The sequence below is a fragment of the Octopus sinensis genome, linkage group LG24 (genome assembly GCF_006345805.1).
Source record: "Octopus sinensis linkage group LG24, ASM634580v1, whole genome shotgun sequence".
Lineage (NCBI taxonomy): Eukaryota > Metazoa > Mollusca > Cephalopoda > Octopoda > Octopodidae > Octopus > Octopus sinensis.
Window position 1 is genome coordinate 13,973,915 of NC_043020.1, and position 15,106 is coordinate 13,989,020.

Here is a 15,106-nt window from a genome sequence, read left to right on the forward strand (position 1 = left end):
TTCGAGAAATTTGTCCACTGCAACTGGACCCTAATTTTTGTTGTTATTTAGTTTTTCCAGTCTGCTATTTTGAAGCATATTGTGATTTTGCGTTTCATCTTTACAGGGTCGATAAAATAGATATGATGTTGATTTCTGGGGAGGGGTTATTGAATCGATTTTCCCTTAAAAAACATGGCTTTGTGCTTCTGTAAAAAAAAATCATCACTGCTACTACTGCTACTACTACTGCCGCTGCTGTTGTTGTTAAGCAACATGACGGGTAAGGGTAATTAGGTGATGGTCTAGGGCTTAGGAGCGGGAGACCCCAGACCTTGGAAAAAAAAAAATTTTGGTTGTCTTGTAGTCGAGGGCTCTTTGTTGACACCACGCCCAACACCACTGGGAGGTGGCCCTCGAAGTCGCTGGAAATGGAGATCTCCAGGTCCAAATTCTTGAACGGCTGCTGCTGCTGCTGCTACTACTACTACTACTGCTGCTGCTGCTGCTACTACTACTACTACTACTGCTGCTGCTGCTGCTACTACTACTACTACTACTGTGGTGAACCCCCTTCGGTCATGAATGACCGTGTGATTACATCTAGAAAGTTACCTTATAGTAGAAGACACTTGCCCAAGGGGACTGAACCCGGAACCATGTGGTTCGTAAGCAAGCTACTTACCACACAGCCACTCCTACGCCTGGATTATTGTGGCTGTCAATGTGTCACCATTCACCTTGACATGAATTCTGGTTGTTGCTATCCCACAGAGACTTATTATACCACTGTTCCACTATCATCATCACCATCACTATCATCATCACCATCATCAGGCAAGGTTGTTTATGGGAGACCAACAGTCGCCCATGCATACCAGCCGCCCCTCTCCATGCAACTGATGTTATCCAAGAGAAAGGCAAAGGGGCCGACACAGCTTGGCAGCAGTGACGTTGCAACTCATTTCTACAGCAGCTGAGTGAACTGGAGCAACGTGAAACAAAGTGTCTTGCTCAAGAACACAACACAGCTTGGTCTGGGGATTGAACTCCCACCACCACCGACAGGTGACGGTTGTTTAGAGAATGTGTGGGCTAAGACTATGCGTCTTCGTTGGTCAGTTAAAGTTGAGGCAGTGTCACGTGACAACTTGCTGGGGCTGCCTGCTGGAGCCTAACAGCAGGTATTTAAAGGGAAAAAATTCGACAAGTCAGTCAGTCACTCCGCTGACACTTGTTGACCTACATCGAAGAAGCCAGGGAAAAGAAGAAAGATGACATGCACCCAACACCAGAGCAGAAGACATCTCCAAAAGGGGGGGGGGGCACGTCAAAACAGTAGAGGAGTAGGGGCTGAAACCAGATGTGGCTCTTCCTGATGATGTCTTGAGCTAACTGGATCCTATAAAGGAGCTGTTGTGGTAGCAGACCACGAAACACGGTTGACATTCATTACGACCTTCACCATTACTACTAATACTATTACTATTACTACTACCATCATTATTACTACCACTTCCACCACCACTAAAAATATCGTTTTTATCTATTAAGTGAAAATTAAAATTCAGAAGGCGTCAGTTTTAAATGTCTACTTTGATACAAGCCATGAGCTCATTTCCTCTGTATTCTGTCTCAGCCAACAGTAACATTATATACTTAAGAAAATAAGACTTAACTTACTTGACATATTAACAAGTCATTTTAATGAGTATTTAGAGGAAGAGGGATAAAGAGGAAGAGCGAGAGGGAGGGGCAGACAAAGCAGAAGAGAGAGAGAGAGAGAAACAGAGAGAGAGAGAGGCACAGAGACAGAGATAGACACTCCTTGTATTCTTTTACATCAGTGATATTTATGTCTGAGTTCATCCCAGCCAAACTAATCTTTACATTCCATCCTAGTTCTGCCAACTATATCATCATTTTACTTTTAATTACGGCTCACAGGTTAAAAGGTTCCCTTGTCTATCATTAGGTCCCTCGGTACAGTCCCACTGCTTAGGCTCGGGGATAACCCAAGCTTTGTAAGGGAAACTAAGTGGAAGCCTATCCAATGATGTTTAATTCAAAAGCTACAGCCTTTGTCACACTCTGTGTCTGGAATATTTGATCGCTTTTACTCTTTTACTTGTTTTCAGTCATTTGACTGCGGCCATGCTGGAGCACCGCCTTTAGTTGAACAAATTGACCCCAGGACTTATTCTTTGTAAGCCTAGTACTTATTCTATCAGTCGCTTTTGCCGAACTGCTAAGTTACAGGGACATAAACATACCAACATCAGTTGTCAAGTGATGGTAGGGGTGGGGACAAACACAGCTACACACAAATACACACACACACATACACATAGATACATTTAATATAATAAATGTGAAAACTAATTTCTATGAGTCAGTGTGTCACACTATGACCCCATTTCTCTCACTATTCAATGACATTTCTACTATTGCTCATGTTGAGGTGAGAGTAATAGTAAGCATAGAGACGGTGAGGGTGGAGAGAAAGAAAGAAAAAGAGAGAAGAGAAAGAGAGACAAAGAAATTTAGGGAGAGTTGATGATGGCAAGGTTTTGATCAGCCCAAGGCTATAGTAGAAGATACTTGCTCAAGGTGTCATGCAGTGTGTCTGAACCCTGGACCATGTGGTTGAGAAGCAAGCAACTATTTGTGACTAGAGATCATGTACTTGATTCAGTCTGTTTACTGAGCAGATTAGTACAGTTTTGGTAGACCAACCAGATTGGTAGTGTATTGGTATAGCCTTGGTACGGTCTGTTTACAGGACATAGAATCATCATTGTAAACAGACAAAAACAACCAAGTTATTAATCAGTAAATTTAGCTGACAAAACAATTCTGATCATTGATTATCAAATAGAATTGGTCTCTCTGTGAAAATAACAAGTGATATGAATTTGAGATTATCAATAAATTTGTCAACATTATTATGACATATTGTCTTTATCAATACTTTTATTTAAGTCTACCGTAATCAATATGTAATTCTCATTATCAAACCATACCAGAGCAGACACAGAACCAGGCGGAACCATCAAGTGCATTTTTGTAAAATAATTCTTTTTTTCGTTTTCACTTGTTTCACTCACTCACTGTGGCCATGCTGGGGCACCACCTTTAAGAGTTTAGTCAAACAAATTGACCTCAGATGTCTCACAAACAACTTGCACATGCAAGTGCTACCAGTCAAGAGCTTCACATACCGGAAGCCAGCAAGTGTATGGGGTCATCAGGAGAGAATGCGCACCTTTTCGGGGCCGACTTCTCGATGGCATCAATGCGCACCAGCCCTGATATGAAGCCCCGCTTGCTAGATCAACTGGTTATCAAATTTTTTAAAACCTATTTTTGCTAAAGTCTGGTACTTATTCTAACAGTCTCTTATTGCTGAACTGCTAAGTCACCAGTTGGTGGTGATAGTAAGGGGTGAGGGTGGCACACAAAGAGAACCACATATTATATGTGATGGGCTTCCCTACAGTTTTCATCTCTGAAATTCACTCACAAGCCATTGGTCAGCTATAGTAGAAGATGCTTGCCCAAACTGTTGTGCAGTGGGACTGAACCCCAAACCATGTGTTTATAAAGTGAACTTCTTAACCACACAGCCATGCTTGTACCATATTAACCAATATTTCCTCAAATCTTCGTATGAAATACTCACAATATGTACATGATGACTCCCAGGGACCACATGTCACATGATGTGTCATATTTCTCAGGACCCAAGACTTCAGGAGCTGGAAAAATAAAAATAAAAATTAGAATAGAATTAGAAAAAATATGTCTATATTGGCTTCAAATGTTGGCACAAGGCCAGCAATTTTAAGGAAGAGGGTAGGTCGGTTGGTTACATCATCCCCAGTGCTCACCTGGTATTTATTTTTTCGACCCCAGAAGGATGAAAGGTAAAGCATTTGAGAAAGAAACAACAGCATTTGAGAAAAAAAAACAAAACAAATGTGTATATTGAGAAGAAAGAAGAGAGAAAAGGTTAAAAAAAAGTGTGAAATGAAATGATTGGACATGGCTGACTGGACATTTAGTCTACTGTGGAGACAGTATTTTTTGGTGCTGGAGGTAAACACACACACACACACACACTTATACACAGTGCATGCAGAGAATATACACATACAGATAGAAAGAGAGAGAGAAAAAGTGACATTGCAAATTATTAATTGATTACAAATGACAAACACTTTATCATTCTACATATCTTTATATATAAAAGTGAAGTTGTGTGTCTGTCTCCTACGATTTAGATTCCTAACTACTCCCACATTTTGCGGTGCAGTTTAACCAAAAGCGGGTATCTTATAGTCGTGATTCATATCGAGCCCTTCTGGGTATTAGCACACGTCTACGATGAGTCTACGATTTAAAAAAAAATTTACCATAATTTTTTTCCATTTTAATGCATTTTTTCGCTATTATATAAGGGAAGGAACTCTCTAAAAATGTCTACGATGAGTCAACGATTTAAAAAAAAATTTACCATAATTTTTTTTCCATTTTTAATGCATTTTTTTGCTATTTTTTGGCTATAACTCTAAAAATGCTTACATAGTTATTTTGCTTACAAACCCGAGCAACGCCGGGTGATACTGCTAGTATATTTATATATATGATATATAAAGATAGCAAACGATATTATTTGCTAAAGTAATCCAAAACCATGGTATAACCGTTATATAACAAGGTAAAGGTTTTTATTTTTCATTTACTTCGAAATTTGCTATAAAATTGTGGTTTTTGGCCGTGTTGGCTGCTATTTCTAGCATGTAAAATTACCTGTTAAAGGGTAATTTTCTATTTTGAAATACGTATATATTTATATCATTATCATCATCTTCAACATCTGTTTTCCTTGCTGGCATGGGTTGGATGGCTTGACCAGAGCTGGCAAGCTAGAGGGCTGTACAAGACTCCAGTCTGATTTGGTTTGGCTTCTATGGCTGGATGCCCTTCTAAATGCCAACCCCTTTACAGAGTGCACTGGGTGTCCCTCATGTGGCACTGGCATGGGTGCATTAAGTGGCATCAGCATAGGAGCTTTTTACGTATATTTATATATATATTTCTATATACATAAATGGCAAAATGTCCGTGTGTGTGTCCTTTATACAAATCCACAATTTTTCAGTTAGAGGGCTCGCACTTTCTATGGTCATTCAAAACCGCCCAAGGGTGGTCGTGCACATCTTTACATTTCCCCAGTCACCCCGCAAAGCCATTAAAAATTCAATAGAAGTGACTTTTTTGTGAATTTTCTATCCAAAACCCAATCAAAATGCCCGAAACTTGATACGCCAATTGAATGCCAGCTAGCTGTATGTGATTGGTCGGAGATTTGGACAGTACTCGCGTGCATGTGCACACGCATGAAGCTGTATATGCATGCATTAGCAATATGATCTGGCAACGCCGGGTCATAGTGCTAGTATATATATATATATATATATTTTTTTTTATGCACCCTTTTCAAGCCTAGCCAGGCTCATGGGCCTGGTTTCCCGGTTTCTGTGGCGTATGTGTTCCCCCCAGCTGGACAGGACGCCAGTCCATCGCAGCATTATATATATATATATTATATATATGTGTGTGTGTGCAGAGAGAGAGAGAGAGAGATGGAAGGGAAGCGAGAGAATACCAAAGACATTAAAACGTCTGATGTAAAATAAGTTAGAGTGGAATTGGTGGTACCAAAAATGCCTCTACCAAAATAATTTTGATAACTGATTACTGAAAAGAGGAAATAATTCATGCTTTAGGATGAGCCTTCCATTTTATTACAGTTTATTTAAGCCTAAGGAATATACGAACCTGCATAATAAGGAGTAAAACAGGGGGTTTTCAATGATTTAGACGTGTTCGTCTCTTTTGCAAAACCAAAATCTGTTAACTTCAATATACCATCTTCAGAATTGTTACTGTACAATAAATTTTCTGGCTGAAAATACAGAAAGGAAGATACAAATAATATTTTAGAATATTCGTAATATATTTATCATTCTGTCGCAGTTATAAAAAAGTAAACAGGTGAACACTTTTTCCATATTTTGTTTGGTAAAAGTTAGCAATTGTTCTATTGCCAACAACACTTATTGACTGTCTGCTGCCACCAACGATTCGATGAAATTTTAAGACACAGACAATAATTTGATTATGATGATAATAATTTATCTCTTTATTGCCTACAGGGGGGGGGGGGGGCTAAGCATAGCGGGAACAAACAAGGACAGACAAAGGGATTAAGTTGATTACATCGACCCCAGTGTGTAACTGGTACTTATTTAATCGACCCCGAAAGGATGAAAGGCAAAGTCAACCTAGGCGGAATTTGAACTCTGAACGTAAAGACGGACGAGATACCTATTTCTTTACTACCCACAAGGGGCTAAACACAGAGATGACAAACAAGGACAGACAAACGGATTAAGTGATTACATCGAACACAGTGCATAACTGGTACTTAATTTAATCGACCCCAAAAAGGATGAAAGGCAAAGTCAACTTCGGTAGAATTTGAACTAAGAATGTAAAGACAGACGAAATACTGCTAATAATAGGCAATACAACCTAAACCATTGCTTGAGTGTATATAAGTGAGTTATACAATCTTATGCATATTTCTCTTCCTCTCTCCATGTGTGTGTATATTATATGTGTGTGCATGAGTGTATAAGAAAATGAGATGACAAAGGATTAATGAATATGATGTACAACTTTTGAAACTGCACTTCCTATTCGAGGCTCTGATGAAGCTATAAGGTGTTACTCAGGCACTCAACTATGAGTCCACCGCAACTTGTAGCAGAAACAACTGTAAGCTAATGAAGTTCATAACATAGTAACTTTATTCTTTTGTCATCTCGTTTTCTTATTAGCACTCTATAACTGACTAACACTTTATTCTGAAGCATATATATTTTGAATTCTACACCAGGTTTTATCAGTTTCACAATGCCTAATTCAAATATTAAATATAGGTATTTTTTACTCTTTTACTTGTTTTACTGCAACCATGCTGGAGCACCACCTTTAGTCGAGCAAATCGGGACTTATTCTTTGTAAGCCCAGTACTTATTCTATTGGTCTGTTTTGCCGAACCGCTAAGTGACGGGGACGTAAACACACCAGCATCGGTTGTTAAGCAATGTTAGGGGGACAAACACAGACACACAAACATAGACACACACACATATATATGTATATATATACATATATACGACGGGCTTCTTTCAGTTTCCGTCTACCAAATCCACTCACAAGGCTTTGGTCGGCCCGAGGCTATAGTAGAAGACACTTGCCCAAGATGCCACGCAGTGGGACTGAACCTGGAACCATGTAGTTGGTAAGCAAGCTACTTACCACACAGCTACTCCTGCACCTATATATATATCATCCATCATCACCATTCAACATCAGTCTTCCATGCTGGCATGGGTTGAATATTTTGTCAGGAACTGATAAGCCAGAGGACTGTGCCTTGTCTATTGTTCAATGCATTTTAAATATTAAAAAGTTCCAACAACTAAATCTAATGATGCCTTTCAGTATTGACAGAAAGATTGTTGCAGGATTTCTACGAAGCTGGAATATGAAGAAATGAGTTTATGATGTTAACATCTACCTTTTACTACCACGTCTCCCACATGTCCGACACTCGCATCCCAAAACAGCTCTTCTACGGTGAACTCAGCCAGGGCAAACGCAAAGTCGGAGGGCAGAAGAAGCGCTTCAAGGAAAGTCTCAAGGTCTCTCTCAAAGACTTCTCCATCGGCACAGAGACCTGGGAGACACTTGCTGCCGACCGCTCACCCTGGTGCAGCGCAATCACCACAGGAGCAGGGACAGCCGAGGAGGGACGGATTCGGTCAGCAGAGCAGAAACACCAGATGCGGAAAGCCAGAGCCGCCTGCACCAGTAGCACGGCCCCTACCCACTTCTGCCCCACCTGTGGGAGGGGCTTCCTTGCCCGGATTGGCCTCACCAGCCACCTCCGGTCTCATGGCGGCAGTTCCACCAGATGATGTCAGTGGTAATCTTCGAACCCGAAGGACAAACATTAAATTATTAAACTTCAGGGAAATCTTTACAACAGGAAGAATGCACTTTACTGCATAGTTTGAGGTAGTCAAATAATAGGATACAGCTAGACAAACACCAGGAACCCTAGGGAGGCCATCGGTTAACCCTTTAGCATTCAAACCGGCCATCCCTGGCCCAAATATTCTACTTGTTTTATGCCCAAATTTGCCAGATCCAACCTTTCATACCTATCCCACAATGTGATTCTGAAAAATAAGCAATCACATTATTGAAATCTTGAAGCTATGAGACAATGCTTGGTTGATTCAAAATAATGTGAATAAATAAGCATTACATTAGATTTGATGACAAAATAATCTGAATGCTAAAAGGGTTAAAATAACAAGCTTCATTTTGAAGACAATAATACATCGTTAGATACAGGCGCACAAACACACATACATTACTAGACTTACATACTCTTTTACTCTTTTACTTGTTTCAGTCATTTGACTGTGGCCATGCTGGAGCACCGCCTTTAGTTGAGCAAATCGACCCCGGGACTTATTCTTTGCAAGCCCAGTACTTATTCTTTCGGTCTCTTTTGCCGAACCGCTAAGTGACGGGGACGTAAACACACCAGCATCGGTTGTCAAGCAATGCTAGGAGGACAAACACAGACACACAAACACACACACATACATATATATATATATATATATATACATATATACGACAGGCTTCTTTCAGTTTCCGTCTACCAAATTCACTCACAAGGCATTGGTCGGCGCGGGGCTATAGCAGAAGACACTTGCCCAAGATGCCACGCAGTGGGACTGAACCCGGAACCATGTGGTTGGTTAGCAAGCTACTTACCACACAGCCACTCCTGCGCCTACATCACTCCATACATCACTACACACACACATCTCCCTAGACAAACATATATATAGACAAACATCACTAAATACATACACACACACACAGTGTAGAAACTGGATGTGTTTGTTTACTTCTGTTCAGTTCATTTCTAGATACAAAGTCACCCTAAAATAGTAAAATGATCAGGGACCAGGTGTGTTTGTTTATATAAACGCCTCCTCTCCCTACCATTCTGTTGACACTGTTCTTCAATAAACTGAAATTTTCCATTAACCATTTCGTTACCAACCCGGCTGAAACTGGCTCTGGCTCTGAGTACAAATGTCTTGTTTTCATAAGTTTTGAATGATATCAAGACACCTTGGGCAACTGTTAGTTCTTCCTGTCTTAACCATTTTGATACCAACCCATCTGAAACCACCTCTGGCTTTGCAGTACAAATGTCTTGTTTTCATAAGTTTTGAATTAAAATCTTCCACCAAACCTTAGTCACAATTTATGTTCCTAACACTAGCTGAATGATAACTAAGTTATTTTACTAAATTCTTTGTTATATTTAAAGTAATTGAAAGAAACACAGAGCATCTCAAAATAAATACCATAACAAAAGGGTTAAAGTTGTGAAATCAATAAGCTCCAACTTTATTTTCTCAAGAAAATTTTATTATTTTTTTTCTTCTAGTTTTAGTCATTGGAATGCGGCCATTCTGGGACATGCACCACTTGCAAAGTTTCAATTTTAATATCTATTTTATCAATAAGGTGGCAAGATGGTAGAATCGTTAGCCTGATGAGCAAAATGCTTAGCGTCATTTTGCCCATCTTTACGTTCTGAGTTCAAATTCTGCTGATATTAACTTTGCTTTTCATCCCTTTTGGGGTTGACAAAATAAGTACCAATTTAAGTACTGCAGACAACCTAATCAACTTAGACCCTCTCTTGGAATTTCTGGCCTTGTGCCAAAATTTGAAATCAATATTTATTTTATCAATAAGGCAGTGAGCTGGTAGAATCATTAGCCCAGAAGGCAACATGCTTAGTGGCATTTCGTCTGTCTTCACATTTTGAGTTCAAATTCCACTGAGGTTGACTTTGCCTTTCATCCCTTTTGGGGATGAACTACTACAACCTCAGTCGAACACTGGGGTTGATGTAATTGAATTAGCCCTTCCCCCAGAATTGCTGGCCTTGTGCCAAAATTTGAAATCGATATTTATTTTATCAATAAGATGTCAAGCTGGTAGAATCGTTAGCCCACCAGGCAAAATGCTTCACAGCATTTGGTAGAATCGTTAGCCCACCAGGCAAAATGCTTCACAGCATTTGGTAGAATCGTTAGCCCACCAGGCAAAATGCTTCACAGCATTTGGTAGAATCGTTAGCCCACCAGGCAAAATGCTTCACAGCATTTAGTAGAATTGTTAGCCCACCAGGCAAAATGCTTCACAGCATTTGGTAGAATCGTTAGCCCACCAGGCAAAATGCTTCACAGCATTTGGTAGAATCGTTAGCCCACCAGGCAAAATGCTTCACAGCATTTGGTAGAATTGTTAGCCCACCAGGCAAAATGCTTCACAGCATTTGGTAGAATCGTTAGCCCACCAGGCAAAATGCTTCACAGCATTTGGTAGAATCGTTAGCCCACCAGGCAAAATGCTTCACAGCATTTGGTAGAATCGCTAGCCCACCAGGCAAAATGCTTCACAGCATTTGGTAGAATCGTTAGCCCACCAGGCAAAAGCTTCACAGCATTTGTAGAATCGTTAGCCACCAGGCAAAATGCTTCACAGCATTTGGTAGAATCGTTAGCCCACCAGGCAAAATGCTTCACAGCATTTGGTAGAATCGTTAGCCCACCAGGCAAAATGCTTCACAGCATTTAGTAGAATCGTTAGCCCACCAGGCAAAATGCTTCACAGCATTTGGTAGAATCGTTAGCCCACCAGGCAAAATGCTTCACAGCATTTGGTAGAATCGTTAGCCCACCAGGCAAAATGCTTCACAGCATTTGGTAGAATCGTTAGCCCACCAGGCAAAATGCTTCACAGCATTTGGTAGAATCGTTAGCCCACCAGGCAAAATATGCTTCACAGCATTTCCTCCATCTTTATGTTCTGAGGTCAAATTCCACCAAGGTCAAATTTGCATTTCATCCCTTTTGGGAATGAACTACATCAACCTCAGCTTAATTGACTTACACCTTCCCTCAGAATTGCTGGCCTTGTTTTAAAATTTGAAATCAATATTTTATCAATTTTTATTTTTTGTGAACTGTTAAGTTACAGAACATTATGAATCACAGCATAATATTAAACAGGGTGCAAAAACAGTCATTGCCACAGGTTCTCTCTATTGAATACCTATATCTTTACTACCCACAAGGGGCTAAACACAGAGAGGACAAACAAGGACAGAAAAACAGATTAAGTCGATTATATCAACCCCAGGGCGTAACTGGTACTTATTTAATCGACCCCGAAAGGATGAAAGGTAAAGTCGACCTCGGTGGAATTTGAACTCAGAATGTAGCGGCAGACGAAGTACTGTTAAGCATTTTGCCCGGCGCAGTAACGATTCTGCCAGCTTGAATACCATGTGATGAATAAGCTAATGAGAGAGCCTGTAGAAGGCAGATCATTCTGCAAGAAATAACAGGCAACTCTTCCTCAAAGCACAACTTTACCATATAACAAAAAAAAAGCAGGACACATTTGATAGTGTGGTATCAGTTAAACTGTATTTGACTGACTAAAAGAGAGGATGGTCATGGCAGGAAGGCCTTTGATGATGAGGTTGTTTAACCAGAGTTCACACAGCCACTAAACCAGCACTGCATTGTGCTTACTATTACATACTGCAATAGGGTGGTGGGCTGGCAGAATTGTTAGCATGCCAGGCAAAACACTTAGTGGCATTTTGTCTACCTTGACGTTCTGAGTTCAAATTCTGCCAAGGTCATCTTTGCCTTTCATCCTTTTTGGGTCAATAAAATAAAACACCAGTTTCACACTGGGGTCGATGTAACCAACTAGCTACCCCGCCCCAACAAATTCAGGCCTTGTGCCTATAGTAGAAAGGATTATTACATGCTGCAATTAAGGCTGCGAGATGGCAGAATCATTAGCATGCCAGGCAAAATGCTTAATAGCATTTCGTCCGTATTTATGTTCTGAGTTCAAACTCCACCAAGGTTGACTTTGCCTTTCATCCTTTTTGGGGTTGATAAAATAAATACCAGTTGAGTAGTGGGGTCAATCTAATTGACCTATCCCACCCCCAAATTGCTGGCCTTGTGCTAAAACTTGAAAGCATTATTACATAATGCAACCTCAATTCTGCTGACGTGGACTTTACCTTTCATCCTTTTTGGGGAGTCAACTAAATAAGTACCAGTTGAGCACCAGGGATCAATGTAATTTATTAGCCTCACACCCAAAGTTTCTAGCCTTGTGCCTATAATATAAAGGATTATTACATACTGCTACTTCACACAGAACCTGTTGCTGCCGCAGCTGTAAGTGTTTACTCAAAAATAAACATGACTCAATGTTTACTTTTGAGTGAGTATTATTAGATTTACATGATCTAAACCAGTTGAGATTATGATAATGTAGTGAACAGAATTATTATTATTAGAGATAATAATAATGATAATAATAATAATGGTTTTTTTTTTTTAGACATTCACTAGTACAACAGTAAATACAAAACCAAATATATGGCACACTAGGCATAACAACAACATGAACTTCCAACCTGTTGTCTCTTGAGGTCTCTGGGTGAGACTTGGAGCCAACTTGTACAAATGTAAAGCAAACGTCAAACATATAATAATAATAAATGTCTTGATGCAGTACCAGGCAGTGGCTCTCATGGAAGTGTTATCATGTACATTGTTTTGTCTTGGTATAAAAGATGGGCTACAGCAAATATTCTGCTCAATACCACAGATTTGCTTGTCTGTTGCTTGATCTTGACCAGTTGAGCATGTCCATTAGTGGCTGACGATATGTGCATCTCTGATCATGAGCAGAAGTAGTGGAGGAGCCATGTGTCGAGAGGAATTCTTTGGGGTTTGAATAATTCACATCTGGAAACATGGGTTCATCATCCTTAAATAAACCTTATTCAGGGACCTTTTGAGTGGGATGGGCTACTCAACCTGAAGAAAATTCAAACTGGGCCCCACCTGCAAGGTCATGTGCTGTTTATCTTGATATGAGATCACCATGTCGCGCACATATGGTTGTGATGCATGTGCCTGGTGTACCTTTATCAGACGGGTAGTCATGATGGGTATATTGGGCTTCGTATATTTTACCCCAGTGTCACTTTGATGGCATGAACTGCTCTCTCACTCAATAATAATAATAATAATAATAATAATAATGTGGCAGAGGATTAATTAACATAGACCATTGTATAATGAGTGAAAGGAAAATGCTTGCCAAGTATTTGATAAATAGTGATGAAGTCTGCTGCAATATGCCACAAAAGACATGGGTGTAGATGCAGATGAAATGATGGGCAAGGCAAAGTATAACCAAAGAACTGAGAAGAGAAAAGAAGACCTTTTTGAAATGAGAATGAATGGGCAGTTTGAAATACACAAGACGTTAAGGATAATACAGCATTGTGGGTATGGTTTAAGCAAGGTGATTTGAAGCATACCACTGAATCATCATCATCATTGTTCGACCGTGGTCGAGACAATGGAATTTACTATGCTACGCCAGACTTCACGGTCCATCATAGCATTACGGAGGTCCTGTTGCTGGATGCCTGTATCCCTGGAGATTACATCAGGGTAGGAGAGTGAAAGCTGCACAAGACTAGGCTCTCACTACCAATTCAATGAAGTATAGCATCAATAAAACTTCTGACACCCAGAAATGCAGACTCTGTCGAAAGAGTATGGAAAATGTGACCCACTTGGTAAGTGGATGTGAGAGCCTTGCACAGAAAGAATACAAGCGCCGCCACGATAAAGTGTGTGTGTATCTTCACTGTCTCTTATGCTGTAAATGCCAATATGAAGTAACAGAGAACTGGTATGAGCATGTACTGAGTAAAGTTATGCAGGGGGATGGAAAAGTAATGATACTCTGGGACTATGATTTTCAGACGGGTCGTGTAATCAAACACCGTCAGCCGGATATTGTCATATTGAATAAGAGAGACAGATACAGTCAGATCGTTGATATAGCCATACCAAATGACATGAATGTTGTGAGTAAAGAGGTTGAAAATATCACCAAGTACTCCAAATTGAAAGTGGAGATGGCAAAACTGTATGGAATGTGAGAGGGTAATGTAAAAGTGATACCAGTGGTGATTGAAGCAGTGGGGCCAATCCCATTGAAACTTCAAGACTTCTTAAGGCAACTGGAAATCCCATGCAAGATTAATGTCTTGCAAAAAGCAGCTTTATTGGACGCAGTGCACATCTTAAGGGAAGTATTATCAGTCTGAGGTCCTTGTTGTAACTTAATAGATGACTAAAGACTCAGGTGAATTTTTACCTACACTATGTTACGAAGGAAAAATAATAATAATAATAATGATAATAATAATTCTGTTCTTTATAGTCTCATGTGATAATTATCAATATTTACAGAATTGTTAGAAAAATAATTGATTTCAGTTAATGAAGTTTTAATAAACTTGTACTTCTACTGCAAACCCCTGACCAACCAATGCCTTATGAGTGTATTCGGTACATGGAAACTGTGTGGAAGCCTTTTGTATGTGTGTGTGTGTTTGCTACCCACCACTGCTTGACAACCTATTTCTTTACTAACCACAAGGGGCTACACACAGAGAGGACAAACAAATACAGACAAACGGATTAAGTCGATTATATTGACCCCAGTGCATAACTGGTACTTAATTTATCGACCCCGAAAGGATGAAAGGCAAAGTCAACCGCGGCGGAATTTGAACTCAGAACGTAACGGCAGACGAAATACTGCTAAGCATTTTGCCCGGCGTGATAACGTTTCTGCCAGCTCGCTGCTTGACAACCAGTGTTGGTTTGTTTACATCCATATAAAATAGCAATTCAACAAAAGAAATAGATAATATAAGTACCAGACTTAAAAAAAAAAAAAAAAAAATCTGGGGTCAATGTCTTTGACTAAAATTCTTCAAGGTGGTGCTCCAGCATGGGCACAGCTTAATAACTGATGCAAA

General features: G+C 39.9%; 1 protein-coding gene across 1 annotated transcript in view; it reads right to left on the bottom strand.

The window, feature by feature from the left end:
* Positions 1-15,106, bottom strand: part of LOC115223812 (MAP kinase-activated protein kinase 2) — a 135,739-nt gene that overhangs the window by 12,268 nt on the left and 108,365 nt on the right. Inside the window, exons 5-6 of the mRNA XM_029794476.2 lie at positions 5,824-5,950; positions 3,662-3,737 (exon numbers count right to left, since the gene is read on the bottom strand). Coding sequence (XP_029650336.1) covers positions 3,662-3,737; positions 5,824-5,950 — 203 coding nt within the window. The remainder of the gene's footprint in view (positions 1-3,661; positions 3,738-5,823; positions 5,951-15,106) is intronic.